Source organism: Aythya marila, assembly GCF_965140915.1.
Source record: "Aythya marila genome assembly, chromosome: 5".
Taxonomy (NCBI): domain Eukaryota; kingdom Metazoa; phylum Chordata; class Aves; order Anseriformes; family Anatidae; genus Aythya; species Aythya marila.
The window spans coordinates 21,798,682-21,817,380 of NC_139046.1; the positions used below are offsets into that span (position 1 = coordinate 21,798,682).

Consider the following 18,699-nt stretch of genomic DNA (forward strand, 5'->3'; position numbering starts at 1 on the left):
CAAATAACCAGTGAGCTTCTTAAAATATAAGTTGAATTGTTTTGTTTTAGATCTGGAAAGAGAAAAAGTAGTCACGATTAACCAGTCTGCTACGGATGTTATTCACACAGGATTCCTTTCCCTCATGCCATACCCAGATAATTTTCAGAAACACTCCTGTTTAACTTAAAGATGTCAATTAGTAACACTTCACAGAGAGAAAAAGAACAGAGGAAATGACGGATTTTGTTTGTTGACCTTGGCTGCCAGGATTGACACCTGTCTGTCAATGACTGGGTGAATTTGGCTTCAGCCGTTAGCAAATCAGCATTTTACACATAATTACACCAACAAACAATTGCCAAAATAAAATTAAGGTTGGTTAGCTTTCTTGAGAAAAAGAAATTGTAGTTAGGATATTTAAAGGTACCTCCAGAAAACCAGAAAAGGGGATAACAAAGAAACAGGAGCATTTAAAAGGAAGAGTAATAAACCCATCCTTTGCAGTGCATGATCCAGCATGGTCCATACTGTATGCACCAAAAGGAGCCCAGGGAAGTGATTTTGAGATGCCCCATCTTTCAAGACACTGAGTTAAGGAACTGGGCCAAAATTTGTTGACACACAGGAATTGTCGTAGCAAATTCCTGCTCCTGTTGGTGGATTTTGACTGATATTCTGCTCATTCTGCCCATGAAGCATGGGGCTGTGACAAAATCCCCACATACAACCCTGCCAAAAGAAGGCAAGAACCACTGGAAATCCAAGTTCACTGACATGGCAATTAGAGAGAGTCTCTTAGTTTCTGGTTTCCGAAAGGGTGGGCCCCTGGAGAACACACACCACCAAAAATACACCCAGTTCTCCTGCCCAGTCAGCGAGACATTCCCACAAATGCTCCCCTTTCTGTGAATCCATCTGACCTGCCTTTGCTTCATTCAGAAATCCCTAAACGCCCTCCTCCTCCATCCCACTTCTGAGAAGCAGCTTCTCTAACTCACAGTCTGTCCTTGAAAATCAATATGCTATTGAAAAAAATAAAAGGAAAGAAAGAGAAAAACGAGAGAAAGAAAGAGAGGGAAAGATCCCATTCTGAAGTGAAAATTGGCATCAGGGTCTCTGAAAGGTCCTCAGAGGATTTCCCTAAAACTGAAAAAGAAAAAAAAGGAAAAAAAAAAAAAGACAAAGAAAAAAAAAAAAAAAGGAAATAAGAAAAGCCTGAAAATACAGAAAAAGAAATGTAGTTTCAAGGGGTGTTGGTCTTTGTCTTTGGAAACAGCTGGCCAGGTTGGGGTCATGTGGACACAACTGAGCTACCTCAAAACCTTCAAAGTCAATGAGAGCTTTCTATACCTTGAAAATGATTTTGGATTTGGCCCAGGGACAGTAAGTTATCTGCCCACACACCAGAGCAAAACTGACCCCATGTACATTTAGATTCGGTCCTTCCACAAGTCTTGTTCCCATCCATGTGCTCCAGGGCCTATTTGACCCAGCGTTGAAGAGCACACTATTTTAAGCAAAAATTAAAAATTATGACACATCAGTCTGAATAAATTTATTCAGATGCTCCATATTAAGCATAATTTTAGGTGCATGGCTGGAGCAGAAGTTTAAATATCTGCAAATTCAAGCCTGGAGAGCATGACTTTCCAGGCTGGGTGGGAAAGGCATGTCCACACAGTGCCCAGCTTCTCTTTTTAATCACGCCTCTGGGATTTGAGAGACTTTCCTGGCGATTTGGATAGGGACGTTTCGCTACTGAGAGGTATGATACAACAGGATCTAGCTACAAAAAAAGAAGAGCAAGCTTCTAGAGCTGGGGTTTCACCACCTGCCCTCCCAGTGGGGGTGTGCAGGCTTCTCAACATGACAGGGATCCCCCTGGGAGTGACTGGATATACACAGTGAGCGATTCTTTGCGGCAGAGATGTTTTGGCCCAGTTCCTGAGTTTAAAATGAGGTGAGGAGCAAAAACAAACAAACAAAGAAAAAGAGCGAGATGTTAGGAAGATGACTCTGTTGTCTTACGACAACACCGAGCTACCATCGTAGTATCCGTCTTCTTCATCAGCTGTAGGTTGAAGGACGAAAGCAAAAGAAAAGAAGCACAGTAGTCAATCCACAACCAGTGCTGTTGTCCTGAGAGCAACTATCCTCACTCCCTCCCCACTACGCTGGGAAACTGGGGCTCTCTGGAGATGGGATAATGGGGAGGAACATAAAGAAGAGGGTGTCTAGCTCCTTACAACAGCAACACAACAATATGAAGGAGTGATAAGAGGCAGTACCTTTGCCAGCTGTGAAGTTTTGGAAAAAAGTGGACTTAAAACAGTGTCACATCCTGATATGAAAATGCCAGATCATGAACTGGTGGAAATCTGGGTAGGTACAGTGCTGAATTGCAGGTCTACCAGTTTGCAGCAGGTAAAGGTGTGTCCTATAAAGTACACCATCCCACACTGCCCAGCACACTTGGGCATATCAAGTTATAAGCCCAACTCAGCTTTGTACCTGACAGAAGTTTTGACTTTCTAGCTCATTCTGAAGTTCTGCACTTCTGATCACTAAAGTCATCCTGTAAGGAGCTCAATAGCAGGTTTTACGAGAACCTGATAAAAATTAACCATCCTTCCAAAGACTTTCCTGAATGTCTGCTATGAAAGCTGCAGCTTTAGTTATGTGGAACTAAGGACAAAGCAATAGACACAGATTCAGCCTCATAACCAAACCCCAAAGTGTCTGGACTTGTGTATCCAAAGAGCAAAACTTTCATGTGTGTGGGAACAAAGCATTCAGGTCCCTAAGCCATCAGCTAGGGACTCCTCCTTTCACTTCTCTGTCTTTGTTGCTCACTTCTGTCTGTCCCCAACAACAAACTACATCAGACCTTTCTGAAAACAGTCTAGAACACACCACAGAAGGAGATCTGAGCCCTTCTCAATCACACGTTGTGGGCTGTTATCTAGTCAGGGCCACCATAAGGGACATGCTGACCCACAAGCTTCAAACAACAAAAAGCCTGAGGTCACTGCAGCAAGGCTAAGGCCTGCAGCATCTGCAGTGCCCTGCCTGTTTCATCAAGCTCCTGTGCCTTTTGGAGGTTCGGTTTGGCTAGCAGACAACCCTTTTCTCCATGTTCACCCAAAGCCATCCAGAGAGGCCATTTCCCTCCTGTGCTATCTGTGCTCTTGAAAAAGGTTGGTGTTTTTAACACAGTTTCCCCAGCGCTGAAAGAGAAGAAGGGTGAGGGTCTTTAGAGGCATCACGTACCTTCTTCAGGGGCTTCCTCTGCAGATGTCAAGGTGTGAGCAGCGATGGAAAGACAGGAGATAGGAAGAAGAAAAAAAGAACAGATATTTAAAGCTCTTGGAAGCCTGAGGAAGAGACCAGGGAATGCATGAAGGGGGGGGGAAATAAAGGAATTAGTGAATTAAGGCAAGGAGAAGAGGTATCTGGAGAGGCTGTTGGGAGTTAAAGGTGCTGTAAGGTTAAAGTAGTAGTAAGCATTGAGATTAAAGGAGAAGAGGGCTGCAAGTGATCATTGTGGTTAATATTTGTTTCTCTTGCTTTGTTCTCTTCTACCAACCCAGGACTCCTGTTCAACACACGCACACTCATGTTGCAACTACACACAGTAAATCAGAAGTCATGTCACATACCTGGCTCATGAACTTCAGGTGTGAAGTGTCATGGAACAAGGTGCGATGGAAAATAAGAGAATGAGAACGAGAAACCTGTTATTTCACACAGCAAGAGAGCTTTCGAGCCAAAGGGGAGGAGAGGTAGAGAGGAAAAGGGGAGAGGGGAACGAGGTTGAGAAGTAAACCTGAGATGAAATAAATCGATTACATTTGAAACAGCATATAGACAGAAGTCACAGGGTGGGAGAGGAATTCAGTCAGGTGAAACAGGCAGCTTTATGATAATAGTGTGATGGTCAAAAAAATAAATAAATACATACATAAAACAGCTTAGGAGCATTATATGCATAAAGCATAACCTGGCAACACAATGCGCCAAAGTCTACCTCAATTTGAAATATGCACATGAACATTGTCAGCACTCGTAAAGCATTGGATCCATCCTTTTCTACAGCAGCATTCCAGCCGTTTGAGATAAACGTGATGTGGTCTGGAAACCTCCTGAAATACCTGCTGTAACTCAGCAGCAGCAGCTAACTTCTAGAGAAGCTCAGTTCTCTTTTCTGTATCTCTGGCTCGTGCCATTTTCTTCCTTGAAGACAATCTGGATGTCTGTATAAATCTATCACTCGTCTTCACATCCATTTGCAATGTAGATTTACAAATGGATTACTTCAGAGGAAGAAAATGTTGATTAAAAGTCTGTGCAGGCCTGCATTTCATTCTTCTGGTTTTGGCAAAGCAAGAATCGATTAGCAGTGCAGATTTGAGGGACAGATTTTGCTTTTCAGCCGTACACACGCTGCTGAATATTTTGCAAAGCAGGCATAAAAATAATGCAAAATTGCACTGTATTTATATTCACCGTGTATAGTCAATGGGACAAATTCTGCCCCAAGATTTGAAATGAAGCTTTTGCTATAGGACAAAATACTGCTGCACATACTATGGCACAGGATTTAACCCATTCCACAAGGATGCATTTTGCCGATCTGCTCTTTCACAATAGTATACGTGTTCCATGGCTTTTAGTAACATTTTCAAAGAAGAAACTGAAACAATGCAGAACAAGGAGAGAAATCCACAACCCCAAATGCATGCGAGGCACAAGCTCTGATTAACAGCTTGGTCATGATCTCCTGTCAGCATGTATTTGGCTCCATGCAGGCTGTCCCAGCAGACAGTCGCTGGGGAGTTTAGAAGTTAAATCACATACCTGGAGGGGGGGCTTCATTTAGTAGGAAGTGTCAGGGAAAAAGCATCCAAAAGGAAGATAGAAGAATTAGAAGTTATTCAGGAGGGGATCACCTCAAACTTTGGTAAGACCAGGCTGAAGGGGGGTGTCATTTGCATACTAGATTATGGGGAGAGGACGTTAATAAGAGAGGGAGAGGGGAACAGTGACAGTGGGGTGTGAAGTAAACAGGGAAGGGATGCCAGAGAGAGGAAGATGAAAGGAATTTGAATACTCTCTGCCCAAGCTGCTGTGTAGTCACAGCCCTAAAAGCTTGCACAGGCACTAAAACATTTCTTCTAAGCTTCCTACAAGGTGCCACCCCAGTTACAAATAGTTAATCTGTGTTTCCTACAGGGATAATACATTTTAGGGAATGGATTGATTCTTTGTGACTCTGGTTTTCTTCAGCATCTTCAAATTCCTATGCACAGGAACACTTCAGATTAATACATAGGAATTTAGATGTCACACACGTGCACTTAGTGAGGTGGAAAGTGTCAGCAAAGAACTGTAAAGGAATTAGAAGAAGAAACACAACAGCAACAGCTCTGACCTTGTGCAGGACCAGGCTGGGACCCGTGAGATGCATTAGACAAAGACAGCATTAACAGCACAGACACTAAATAATAACAAGGCAGCATGAAGAGCTGCAAGAGGCTCTCATTCTGCTTACATCTTTATAAAACTTCCTGTTTGCTCATGTTACAGACAGACGGTTACAGGGAAAAGAAAGCACAGAAGGCTGTAGGTATGGCTTGACTGTTAATCGGATTTCGTTATTAATTTGCACAAATTTCAAGCCAATACGTGTGCCTGAGCTTGAGACCAACACCCAGGACTTTGGAAGGCATGCAGGGGGCAGAGACATATGGGGTGGCTGGGATGGCAGCAAGGAGCTCCAGCTCGTGAATGACATAGCCACAGGTAACAAGGAATTAATATCATTAACGTGGGAAGGGCAGGATGGGAAGCAAGAAGCTGTGGGAGCAGTAGGGAGGTGAGAAGCAGCACACAGAGGGATGTTGAAGCATTAAGTCACACCAAATCAATCCCTGCCTGCCGCAGGAGCACTGCTGCTCTGCTCAAAACCAAGAGGCTGGTCTCCCTCTGCGGACCGCGGAGAGGAACAGCCAGGGTGGACGGCTCTGAGAGATGGCTGGATTTAGAAAGCTGCCCAAAACAGCACAAAACCATTTTCACAGCTCAGAGGGTGCTGCAAGTTCGATTTCTGCTTTTCCACACAATAAACATCCTAACGTTCCCACTCTCAGCATGAGGACAGCTCTAAGGCCACTCAGCAGCTGTCATTAGAGTGCACACACGGAGGTACTTGTTCACAAAAACATTATTACATCTTTCATGCAACAGTTAGCTCATCCTCATTATTATGCACCACAGGGAAAATAGGAAAGTATTATTGATGGAAGGTGTAAGGAAGCTGCAAGTTACAGTTTATCGTTAATGTTTTGTATTTTTATCGGGTTCCTTCCACCATCTTTGAATTCCTGAGTATAATATTAGAGTTACTGCTATCGTTTTGTGTCCGAAATTACAGCTCCAAATACATCTCAGTATTTCAAAACTCATGTAAATTCAGCTAAGATTTTGGTCAAAAAAATAAAAATAAAAAGGAAACAGTTTCACTAACAAAGCTTGCATGGATATTAACATTCTGAAGCAAAACCATCCTTTTTTTTTTTTTTTTTTTTTTTTTTTTTGCCTTGTGACATTATCTCATTCCAAATTCATGTTCTTGCATTGCACTATATATACTCCATGTTATCCATAAAGCCAATGCTTCAGAACTATTTCCAAATGAATTTTCATTTCAAAAGTTGGACCTCTTCCCAAGAGGAAAGAAAAAAAAAATCTAAAATGTTGGATCAAAATGTTTGGTTTCACCCAAATAAAAATAAATTTCAATATCTGCCAAAAAAAGCTTTCATTCTTCTTTTTATTTTTTAATGTTTTGGTTTTTGTTTGCAAATTTTCCACTTAGTCCCAATTGAGAATACAACCCAATTGTGAAATTGCAAAACAGCTGAATTTCCAGCACACAATAACCCTTCAGATTGACGCAGAGGAATTCAGAAGTCACATACCTGGTTCATGGACTTCTTTAAGAGGGAAGTAGCAGGGAAGGAGATGCAAAGAAAGATAAGAGAATTAGAGCAAGAAAGAGAGGATCATTAAAAAACAAACAAAAAAATGTACTTTTTTTAGATAGGGTGGAGGGGTTAAAGGGGTAAAAAACATTAATAAGATTAAAAGCGAAGTTGAGGGGAAAATGGATGTCAATCAAAATCGTGGAGAGGAAGGAGAGAGGGTACTGGGAGATGAGAAATGCAGGAGAATGACGTATACTCATGTTATAAACCACTACCATCAGCAGACATAAAGAATAACTTGTGATTAAATCAGGTCCACAGGTTTGAATGTGTAAAAAGGGCCTAGACAACGCGCCCTTATTCATGTGCATAGAAATCCCAGCCGCTGCAGAAACCAGCAGGCTCGGGGGAGCAGGCGTTGATTTCCCCAGCAGCCAGGATTTCCCCCCTGGTGCGTGGAGCAGGCACAGGGATGGGAAGGAGAGCACGAGTACCTTTCTGCTCCCCGACCCGTGGGACTGAGCATGGGGTCACAGCTAGCTGGGCATGCAAGGAAGGGCTGGGAGGGCAGTTTAAAGGTAAGGGGGTTTTGGGTGGTGGGAGGATGCTCAGGTAAACACGTTGTACTATTTTGCTAATTGCACAGACCACCTTGCCGGATCTGGGATTTAATGCGCATTGTAAAAATCAAGCAGAACTGCAACCCTGCTATCCCTATGTTTGCATAATGCACATTAACTTAGGAGAAAATAAATAAATAAAACCTCCAGGTCAGCACACGCTTCTGCAAAACTGGGTGTTGTCTCCATGCAGTGATGGTGTGGGAGGCCAAGGGACGTGGCACTAGGGCCAGCTGGGAGGAGATGCTTTGGGGAGCACTATCCCCATACCAACTGGTACCCCTATGGACAGCCTGGCCAGGGAAATCAGAGCATGGGGGAAATCAAAGCTCTGCATGCAGCAGGGAAGGCCAACTGGTGCCGTATCAAGGGCAGCAGTAAGAACTGTTGCAGCCCATCACCAAGTGAAGCAGCTCTCAGCAAGCGCCCAGAGGATGCTTTCACATCCTCTCCTCTTCAGCCACCGCCACGACTCCTGCACATGTTACCACTCCGGACAGAGCTAGAGGGATTTGCAAATGATGGCACATACCTTCCTCATGAGCTTTGGCAGGTGGGAAGAGTCACAGAGCAAAATGCAAAGGAAGACAAGAGTGTTAGAGACATCAGAACAACCTTGCACTCATACCAAGTAGAGGGGAGGGAGAGTCTGAGGATATATTGCAGGGAAATAAAATGAACACAGATACAGAAAGCACTACTGGGAGGGAAGATGCAGATAGTCTGAGGTATTAAGAACATAAAACTGATTTACACGGCCATATCAGTGGCATTTGTCTTAAACTCAAACTGCTGCCGTTCTGGATGAAGCATGCACCCTCACAGGGCTGCTGCCGGCCCAGGCTCAGAGCAGATTTACAGCCTGAGGCCAGCACCCTCCTGGTGGCACAGGGCTGTGCTTGCCACCACAACACAGCGGCGTAGAAACACCATTGCACGAACATGAAGAAAGCCGTCTTTAACCATTTGCAAAGCTAAACCACAGAATAGTTGCCTGTTGCTTTACACAGCAGGCTTTAACCTTAGCCGTAGGCACGTGGGGAGGCTGCTGTAGGAGCAGGACACCCAGTGGGGCACACCTGCGGGTTGCCCAAAGGCCCAACCCTCCCCAAATAGAGGACCAGAACAAGCCTCCCAGCCAGACCCAACCCATCTCAAAGCACAGAGGCTTTTCAATCCTTGCAAGAGGTTTACATTTCCCTTCTGTAAACTACTTTACAGAAGTTTCTTTTTAATTTTTCGTGCAACAATTGCCATGTAGCATCACCAGGACACCAAACGTCAGGACAGAACATGAAGGACGAGTACAAAAACCAACACAGTGGTAAGTGCAATTCCACACCGAGGTGCCTGGCTTCAACTCCTGCTACTTTTTACCACGTTATGACCTCCTGGCCACAGCAGAGCTTACTCTGAACAATGGGGATTCAGGGGTCATCTCACATACCTTCCTCATGAGCTTCGTTAGGTGGGAGGTGCCACAGGACAGGATGGAAAGGAACATTAGGAGAGACACATTAATACGTAGGCTGATATTACACAGGCTGAAAACTCTATCAGGCTGGAGAGAAAAGTTTAATCCCAGTAAGGGATGCACTTAAGGCCAGGAGGAGCAGGAATTTGAGATGTAGGTGAGCGGAAAATAACTGCACCGTGTGAAAGGAATGGACAAAAACATATTGCTTGGGTGCTCAGGTACAGGCTGGACTTTTCCTCTGAGTCCAGGTTCTTAGGAAAAGCCTTCTGCCATCATGCAGATTGGTTTTATGGCAGGCTGTGCATTGGGCGGGAGGGCAGAGCCTGGGGTGCCAGCAGTGCAGCACCCATGCCAATGCCCAGGACCTCGTGCCTGGAACTTTGCCTGCTCTGGTTGGAAAGGGAGCTTTCTATGGCAGCAGGCAGCTCCTCCTATGCACAGATGGGGGAAAAACTGAAGGTCCAGCACCTGGATTCCAGAGGCATGGACCAGAGCAGATTTGCCACTTAAAGTGGGCATTCAGGCAGTTAGGTTTGGTCAGGCAGGAGTGGGATAGCCTACAAAGGAGGAGGTTATGGAGGAAATATGGAAAGCAAAGACAACGCCACGTAACCACGTCTTGCTCCTCTCGCACCACCCTCGAATTCCTCCCAGTGCTAAGGGGAGGACGGGGAGGAATCGGGAAGGTCACAGCACATACCTTCTTCGTGAACTTCGGCAGCTGGGATGCAGCAGGGAGCAAGAGCAATGAGATGGAAAATGAGAAGTGTTAGACTAAAGGGTGTGTGAACACAACGGGGGAGTCTAAAAAAAACACGAGGGGGGGGGATGAAATAGAGAAACAGAGATGAAATGGAGACAGGCAACTGAAGCACGCACAGACAGAAGAAATGTAAATCCTTCTGGACCTGCGTTCTGCAAAAGTCCTGCCAGCTGCTACCCCCATTATAAAGAGGATTACCTGGGTTTCAAAAATGCCCATAGCAGAAAACTTTGCAAATGCAAAGGGAACCGACACACCCTTTGGCTCCTCATACCCAGAGCACCAAGGCCCAAACCTCTCACGTGCAAAGGGTGGGTTTCTGTTCCAGCCCCTCTTCTGCCCCTGCAAATACCGTGCGCAACGCGGGGAGCCAGCTGGGGTTGTTTGCCAGCCTCTGCATAGATAGGATTAATAACACCTGCATTCTGTGGTGTTATTATTTATATTATATATAATATTATATATTATAGTCTATAATTCATAATATATACAGTATACTATATATAATATTACATATTACCACATATGTAGTGTGTAACATGGCTACAAACGTACCTTACCCCAGATGGATTTTGGTTTTAAAATCCATCTGATCATTATCTGCCAAGCTACGCAGGAGAAACCAGTGGACGTGGGATATAAACCTTTATAGCCAGACCCCCACCACAGGCATTACAAGCACCCAGGGCTCAAAATCAGCCTGGGAGCCCGCTGTGGTCTGCAGGAGGGGATGGTGCCCTCATTTCCTACGCTGCTGCCTCCCCAAAACCGCATGGATACAGGTAGGTATGGGACACCCACGGTGGAATCCCCAAACTTCTGCAGACACCCTGCTAAACCAGCAGTTTAGGGAAGCAAATGTTGTCAGGTGAGGAATCCTTTGCTACAGCATCCTTCTCTTTCCTCTTGTTTTCTTCTACCACCTTGCAAAACGAGGCGAGCATCAGCTCTGAGCCCTGCTGCAGGGAAGAGTGGGGCTGAGAAGTGCTTTCACCTACCTTCCTCTTGGACCTCTTCTGTGGGTGGGAAAAGGCAGGCGGCGAAGGGAAGGGGAGAAGAAAATTAAAACAAGAAATATCTTATTTAAACATTCTTGAGGTTTCCCAAGCTCCCAGGCCGTTATGGGTAGAAATACACAATGATGGAATTACAGGATGAGAGAGAAATAAAAATAACATTTTTATGGGCATATTATGGGGTTATAAATGTTACTGAAATATGGGAATATGACCACAAATGAAAACCACATTAAAAAGTCATCCACTACTTCATTCTTTATTAGAGCTGGTCGAAATTTCCTAAAGCTGTCTTTTGATGAAATTTTAATCAAAAATAAAATTGCTCCATTCCCTTTTTTTTTTTTTTTTTTTAAAAAAAAAAAAAAATCTGTGTTTCTTGAATGGGTAAAAATTTTGGCCAATGGTCATCAAACATTGCAATGTCACAGAAAATCATTCCTGAACACCAAGAGATGGACATCAACTTTGCAGGCTCTCCCCCTACATCCCATTTTTAAAATCTAAGCTTTGGGAGTGAAAGGAGGAGATTTAACACCTTTGTGACAAGGAAGTCACAGTTCAGTAGAAAAGCTAAGCCAAAACAAATACACATTTGTTCCCATACAGATATATAAACACACATGTATATGAATGCTATAGATATGTAGTTATATATGGATTTTCTACCCAAAAATGGGCCCAGTTTCCTACCAGCTCAATAAGTGACATCAATGGCTGTCATTGCATTGATGTCTGTGGCTCAGGACTGAGTCCTGGCCACCAGGTGTGAACTGTTTGCTCTGGATTTCTTCACCCACATTCTTCCTCTGCACCGAGAGAAAGAAAGCAGAAGCCATGTCACATACCTTCTTCATGAGCTTCAGGGGGCAAGTGTCATGGAACAAGAAGCAGCAGCAAACAGGAAAATGAAAACAGAAAACTGTTAGAAAGTGGTATTTGAGTTAGCTAAGGTCTGGAGAAGTTGTTAGAAAGTGATGGAGAAAAGTTATGTGAAAGGAGATGGGTGGCTTTAGAAGATAACACAGAGGTCAAGCAAAAGTGGAGAGCAATGAGAAGATACAACTCAGAGGAGATGGGCATGCAGATTTAAAAAAAAAAAAAAAAAAAAAAAAAAAAAAAAGCAAAATAGCCACCTGCCTTTTAATTTCATATCATCCTTGAAACCCAAAAGGAGACAGTCAGGGAAGGAAGGAAAGGGGCAAGAAGAAACACTTCTCCTTTTAGGAAGGCTTGTCTGTAGGAATGATGCCCTTTGCTCGCTCTTTGGGCATTTGACAAGATGTGAAGAAGGATGGAGCATGAGCAGCACCTTCACCTCCCCGGCTCTGTCCCTCCAGGCATGTGACCACTACAGACCTGGAGGCACCTCTGCAACGCGTTTGGCTTTTTTTGAGTCCTTGATGCCCCTGGCAGCAATATTGGGGAATCAGAGACACGAGACACTGGCGTGTCTTAGGGTTGAAACTACTCTGAGCAAGCCCACATTCTCACCTCTGTTCCCACTACCACTGATGGGAATTGGTTGCAGGAGTTTGGGGGAACCCACGGCAAATAAAAAACTGCTGCTGCATATGAAGTGCCCAGGTGGGACATTTCTGCACAGGGGAAACCTCAGAGCTGATCTCACACATTCAGTGAGCAAACATCCCTCCTCCCAGGCAAGGCTTCATTTCCTGGCCCTTTAGAAGGTCTCTCAGACACTAAGGTCAGCTCCTGGGAGAAAGCAAAGCTCCCACGGACGTAGCCCAGAGCACCTCACTTCAGTTCCAGATACCTTGGGAAAATGAAGGATGACAACTGAGAGCTACGCTTGCCTGAACATGTCAAAGGTGCCCAGCAAAGACACTGGTACAGCCCCAAATCCTTCCCCTCCCTGCTCTGAAACGACTCAGGTGAAAAAACTGAGGGGTGTGAAGGGCTTTTCATCCTCCATCTTTCCAAAAATCTCCTCTGTGTCTCTATCAGCTTGTCAAATCACTGCTTGCCAGCTAAAGGCATGCTAAAAAACTTCATCTTTGCCAGCCAGTCCCCTGCCTCACCTTCTCCATCCCTCTCAGCACCCTCCCTGGTGCTAAACAACCCACTCTCCAATTCCAAATTTCAGCTACCAGCTTTATAACCAGTCTCTGTGGCTCCTACAAATCCCATGCTTCACTATAACATGAAAACTCTGCATGTCATGGTCCCAGCTTGGCTGGTTTTCTTGTTTCGACTGGTGACCGATCAAGTGTTTCAGATCACCTTTAGCAGCAAGCCCCAAAGAGAAGGGTCAAATACAGACAAGGGAAAGGCAGGACCAAGAATCCAGGAAAGATAAACTACGTTCCAAGTGTTTTGTTACCTTCTTCTTCGTATTCCTCTGCATTGATATAGAGGGGGGAAAAAAAAGGCAGACAAATCAACCACCAGCCTCAGCGCCCAGCACACAGCCTGCGATGGGTGACACATCAGTAGGACATCACCCACAACAGAGCCCTTTACACTCACATGGACATGGGGCAAGAAGCCCTCAGAGCAGCCATTTCCAAATCAGCAAGAAAAATAGCAAACAACATGACTTTAAGGGGAAAAAAAAAAAAAAAAAAAAAAAAAAAAGGTATAAAAGGGGAGGAAGACTATATTATATTGGATATTTTCTTGGGCAACAGGGGCTCAGGCATACAAGCATATTAGAAAGAAAGGTGGAAAATGAGCATAAGGAATAACAGCAAAGAAAAAATATGTTTGTTTCTTCATACATTGCTTGTATGCATTGTGCCTTCATGTTTAAAAACAGAAATCATGTATACGAAACCTTCATTATAAATTGCCAGCAGATGGCAGTGCCCCTACAAAAACCGGCAGCGTCCCCTGCAAACAGGACATCAGTTTTGGGCTGAAATCCCAAAGGCTGCCCACAGCACGAAGACAGCCCGGGTGCTACGAATAGCGTACAGATACCAGAAGCTGGTGACAGGTAGGCAGACAGACAGACACACAACGAGGTAGGTGCACTAACACCTATTTATCCATCAGACAAGGCTAACTGTGCCAGCACATTTTGTTAGCAGACCAACAACAGGCAGACAGGAGAAGCTGCACATGGCCAGTGAGTGCTGCAGACTGGCATGGAAGCGATTAGAGACAGATTTCAGACTTACCCTCTCCTTGCTCCCTGTGGGAGAGGAAAAAAGGTTATTGAGACTAAATAAATATTTCTTCCACTCTGTATTATGGCCAGACTATACTGAACTAACCCAATGCAATTTTGTTTAAAATCTGTGTTGCTTCTTCTTTCCCCCCTGCTCTTGGAAGAGTCATTTGGTTTTTAGATTAGTAAAGTAGCTGCTTTGGGTGTTAAACTTTTATTTTTAATGATGCCCCTGGCTGCAAATGGAACCTCAGCCAGGAATAATCCTCCCAGCACGTGATACCTAGAAGCCAGTGCTGTGCAGGGCTGGTGAAGCCAGACCCCAGTCCTGGTGCACTGGGCAAGCCTGTGATGATGTCCAGCCATGCTGTAGGCTCCCTGACCCCTAGAGGTTTTTACCCTATGGCCGTAACACCATTAACGTTATGCTCGGTTCCCATTCCTCACCTCCCCTCACCAACCTCTCCTGCTCTGCCACCACCTCACACAAAACCCAAGCCCTAGAGCAGCCACAGGCTGCAGAGCGGGGCAAGGCACAGCTGAAAGAGACTGAGCAAGGGATGTGTTATTTGGAGATTGGCCAAAAATGTGCTGAATCTCAACTTTGGATTTTTTGTTTTGTGTTGTGGAAGGGTTGACTGGACAAAATGTCATTTAGTCTCCTCCTCATATCAGGAGGGTAAATGACCTCTGCAGGTCTGTCCTTGATGCCTCTGATCCTGTGACTGCCCTAAACCTCCCACCTGTACCTCCTGGTGTATAAGTGCCAAAAAAGTTTCCACATTAACAAATCCACATTTCTCTGGATTTGTTAAAAAGGGCAGAAAGTGGCTCCTCCACTCCACTGTGTTTTCTTCAGCCCCCACCATGGGTGGCACTGTGACCACCAAGGACAAGCTGAGCTGGGTTGAGGTGTAAGGAGGACTTCCCCTGTCAGACGAACTTCGATGGGCCCTGTGGCACCCAAAGGCCCCTCTGCAGTGCCCAGGGGGCTTGGGGCTGTGCAGGAGGTGGCCCCCAGCCCCTCGGGGGTGCCCTCGGGCACCGTGTGGAGCCAAGCGAACAGATGAACGTGCAGGCGGCTCCCTCTACTTACACTTCCTCGGTATCAGACATGTTGGCAGCGAGTTTCTAGTCAAAAGATAAAAAGAAGAAGAAGAAAAAAAAAAAAGTGTTATTAGCGAGAGAGCCTCCTAAAAAATGCCAAGGCAGGAGCAGATGGGTTGACATTTGAAGACGAAAAAAGGCAGGCGCCTGCTTCCCCGTACAGCAGCCAATCCCCCACCAACACTGCCATTTTCGGAGCAGCGCAGCCCCCTGCCAGCCAGGTCAGATGAGAAGGAGAGGTGGAAAAAGGAAAAGATCAGCTGGCAAGGCGTGCCCCATCAACTCAGCCACAGATGGCCCCCGGGGGTGAAACCTGGACCTGGCTTTGGGTTACCAAGGCCCCAAAGCTCAGGAAGACGGGCAGAGGCCAGGGTGTCCTCTCCCACCCTGCTGACATTTCCATCACTCCAGCGAGACCAGGGAAATCACAGAATTGTAGGGGCTGGAAGGGATCTCAGGAGATCATCAGGACAAAACCCCTGCCAAAGCAAGTTCCCTAGAGAAATGTTTCCTTCCTTTATGCTGCTACAAGTGGGAAGATGCCAGCTCCAAAGCATTAGTCAGAGCTAAATAAAATAAAATAAAATCCCTGCAGATATACCCAGAGATAACTGTTTACTTGTCAGCACGCAGAAATTGTCACTGAGTACCTTAAGTAATAGCGTCTGGCTTACACAGCTGATTAATAAATGAACAATGGTCTGCTGATTAATTCAGGATGAAAACTGGCCAAATGCATAGTGAGGCAATTCACATCAATACAACCAGTTGTATTTATTACAACACATCCTCGCAGCGCGTGGCAGAGACAAATGCCTCCACGGCACTTTTTTGGCTTGTGTTTCTGAGCTCGAATGGGTTCAGAGATGGCAGCAGCGCAGGGCTACGGTTCTCCTGAAAGTCTTGTCTGCCCCGAGAGAGGGGAGCAGAGGTGGGGAAGGGCCCCCCAAACTCCCTCCGAACCAGCAGCAGGTCTTAAATTAGAAAGCCAGGCTCCTCCTGGCTGGGAAACCCAAAGTGTGACTTTCAGGACTTCATTACTCAGCTGATATATGAGAGATGTCTTGAAGGAGCAGGTGGACCGATTTAGGTTCAAAAGGAACAACTGCAGCTCAGAGGCTTTCTATTTCAGAGGAAGGCAGTAATCCCAGAGGCTCCAGCTCTGCCCTATAAGTGATCCTCTCCATTCCCCAGCAGTGACACTGGACACCACACTTTAGCGCCAGCAAGGTTTTGAAAACCCACGTTCTAAACAGGCTGTGCTTTTAGGCTACTCATTTATCCTTTTTTTGTAACTCGGCATTGCCCAGGGAGTTCTGCCAGCCATGACCATGTTACAAACAGGAGATCGATCTCTTGTTAGGACACACGAGGTCTGGATCCTGTGGTCACTTGGTCCAGGGCTGCCTTTAACTGGGTACCTGTGATCGCCCACACCTCCCCATGCAGGAAGAAATGCAGGATTCCTGTTTGGGAGCAGCAAAAGGCTTTGCAAAAAGCTTTTCTGCTGCTTGTCTGGATGTAACACCTCTCATTCCCCTCCCCTCATCTTTATCCAGATCATCAAATCCTCAGTGTGAAGGCTTCCACTCCCTGTCTGCTCATGGCTAACAGTACAAAAGCTTTGCCACCTCATCCCAGCCTCCAAGAACTGTTCAAGCTAATAGCACTAAAGCTTGACAGCCCGTTGTTTTATGCAGCAGGACGGCAGAGCTTGTCCTGGCAGAAGCCCGCAGGGGGAAGATTCCAGATGCCCAGCTAATGGCTCCTTCCAAAACCCACGATCGTGAGACTGGGGGCAGTAGCCAAACCCTCCTGTGGTTTCTGCCCTCAATTTGTAAAGCCAGATTTCATCCTTCCCAAGGCGAAGCCAAAACAAGAGCACTTTTAAAGGGCTTAGGGCTAAACTCTCAGTTTCACCCCACTGACAGGAAGAGTAATGCTCCTCCGTGCTGGAGAAGAAAATAGCCTGAGAGCCCCCCATGAGCACACAGAGCCCAGCGCCTGCCCGGTGCAGGGCAGGCACGTAACACAGGGCGTACTGCTCTTTGCAGGGCAGCTGAAGCCAACGGGAGCCTTGGCAATCAGGCTTGCCATTAACAGCTATTGGAATGAGCTCATCCAGCCTCCAATTTAGCTCTAAGGACATCTTGCCGAGGGTTGTCACGTTGGCTGCTCCCCTGCGCCCTTCCATATTTGTTAATCCGAGCGCGGTGAAAGCGAGGGGGGTTTTGCGAGGCATCTGCCCGCCTGCTGGAGGAGCTGGGCAAGAATGCCAAAATCTCTGGCACCCAGCAACCCCAGCCCCGAGGAGCTTTCTGAGCCCTGGATAAAGTGAGTCAATAACAAGCCAGCTGGGCCCTCAAAGCCAAGGGCAAAACCAGATAGCGACAGAAAGACCTCAGGCCACCCAAGAGCAAAAACGGCTCCTCGATTCCTGCACTGGCCACATAGCTAATCCTGTCATCAAAGCAGCAAATAAAACAAAGCCAATTTTTGCCTCCAAGAGGTGCTGAAGAAAGCAATCCACTAAGAGCAATTTATTTATTTATTTATTTTTGTTCACTGAAGGCAATGGAAAGTCTCCAGCTGGCTCAGGATTGCCTTTCGGTGGAAATTGCATTACATGCAGCAAAAGCAGCCTGAGATTAAGGCTGTTAGCACCTTGAGGCAATAACTGGCTTTTGTTTGTACAGTGCCAGAAAAAAAGAAGGGCGTCTGGTCTTGACTGAGGTTTGAGGATGTAATAAAATCAATTAGTTAATAATGCCCACCATTCAGGAGGAAATCAAAACACGGTATTGCCAGTCTAAGCTTCCTGCCTCCTCCCACCCTTCAGGTGAAGGCAAAGGTTATTTTCTGCATTTAACTCAAAACTAAAAACCCTAAACTCTTTAATTTCTGATTTTATTTTCTGAAGATCCTCAAGCCCTGGTGTTGGTTCCATCCAGAAATGAAATAAAGCCATGGATGCTCACTTCCCTTTCCACCAAGGGCAGGGATGTGGCACTTATATTGCTTGCCATCTTGGCTGGGGGAGAAAATACCCTCTTCCTCATCAACCCCAAATAGGCAGGGGCCACCACTATGTTGGGCACGGTGTCAGCTCGTCCCCTTCGACCTCAAAGGCTTCTGTCCTTGGCTGGAGGCGCAGAGCCCTCACGCCCCAAGAAGCATCTTAGCAGCTGAGAATGCACGCGCCCAGAGGGGGAACGGGCTGCCTCATGCCCCGGGACCAGCCCTGGAAATTACCCACCCACCGGCCAGCCCCTCCTGCTCTGGGCTCTGCAGCCATACAAGGGAGGGGAGCTGCCAAGAGTCCTATGGAAAGTGGGGAGGAAGAAGGCAGTGGGAGCTGGCAGGGGTGGTGATCAGGCGAGGGGCATAGGTTCCACGCACCAAAGCACCAGATGGCCATGGTTTCTTAGCAGGAGCTGCTGCAAGCCCAAATCATATAATTCATATATATTTATATAGAAGGCATATTTCTTCCATCCCTCTCCCTCCTCCCTCTGTTTCTGAACTGCTCGGTATTCTCCAGCAGAAAGTGTTTCTTGCTGCAGTGGGGTAGTGGGACTCAATTGCTACCACACACTCCACCAACACGAAGCAAAA

General features: G+C 46.0%; 1 protein-coding gene across 1 annotated transcript in view; it reads right to left on the minus strand.

The window, feature by feature from the left end:
• The window catches only part of TNNT3 (troponin T3, fast skeletal type), a gene marked incomplete at its 5' end in the record, with an annotated part of 35,795 nt that overhangs the window by 11,134 nt on the left and 5,962 nt on the right, over positions 1 to 18,699 (minus strand). Inside the window, 3 exons of the mRNA XM_082762822.1 lie at positions 3,253 to 3,270; positions 3,642 to 3,653; positions 13,988 to 14,001. Coding sequence (XP_082618948.1) covers positions 3,253 to 3,270; positions 3,642 to 3,653; positions 13,988 to 14,001 — 44 coding nt within the window. The remainder of the gene's footprint in view (positions 1 to 3,252; positions 3,271 to 3,641; positions 3,654 to 13,987; positions 14,002 to 18,699) is intronic.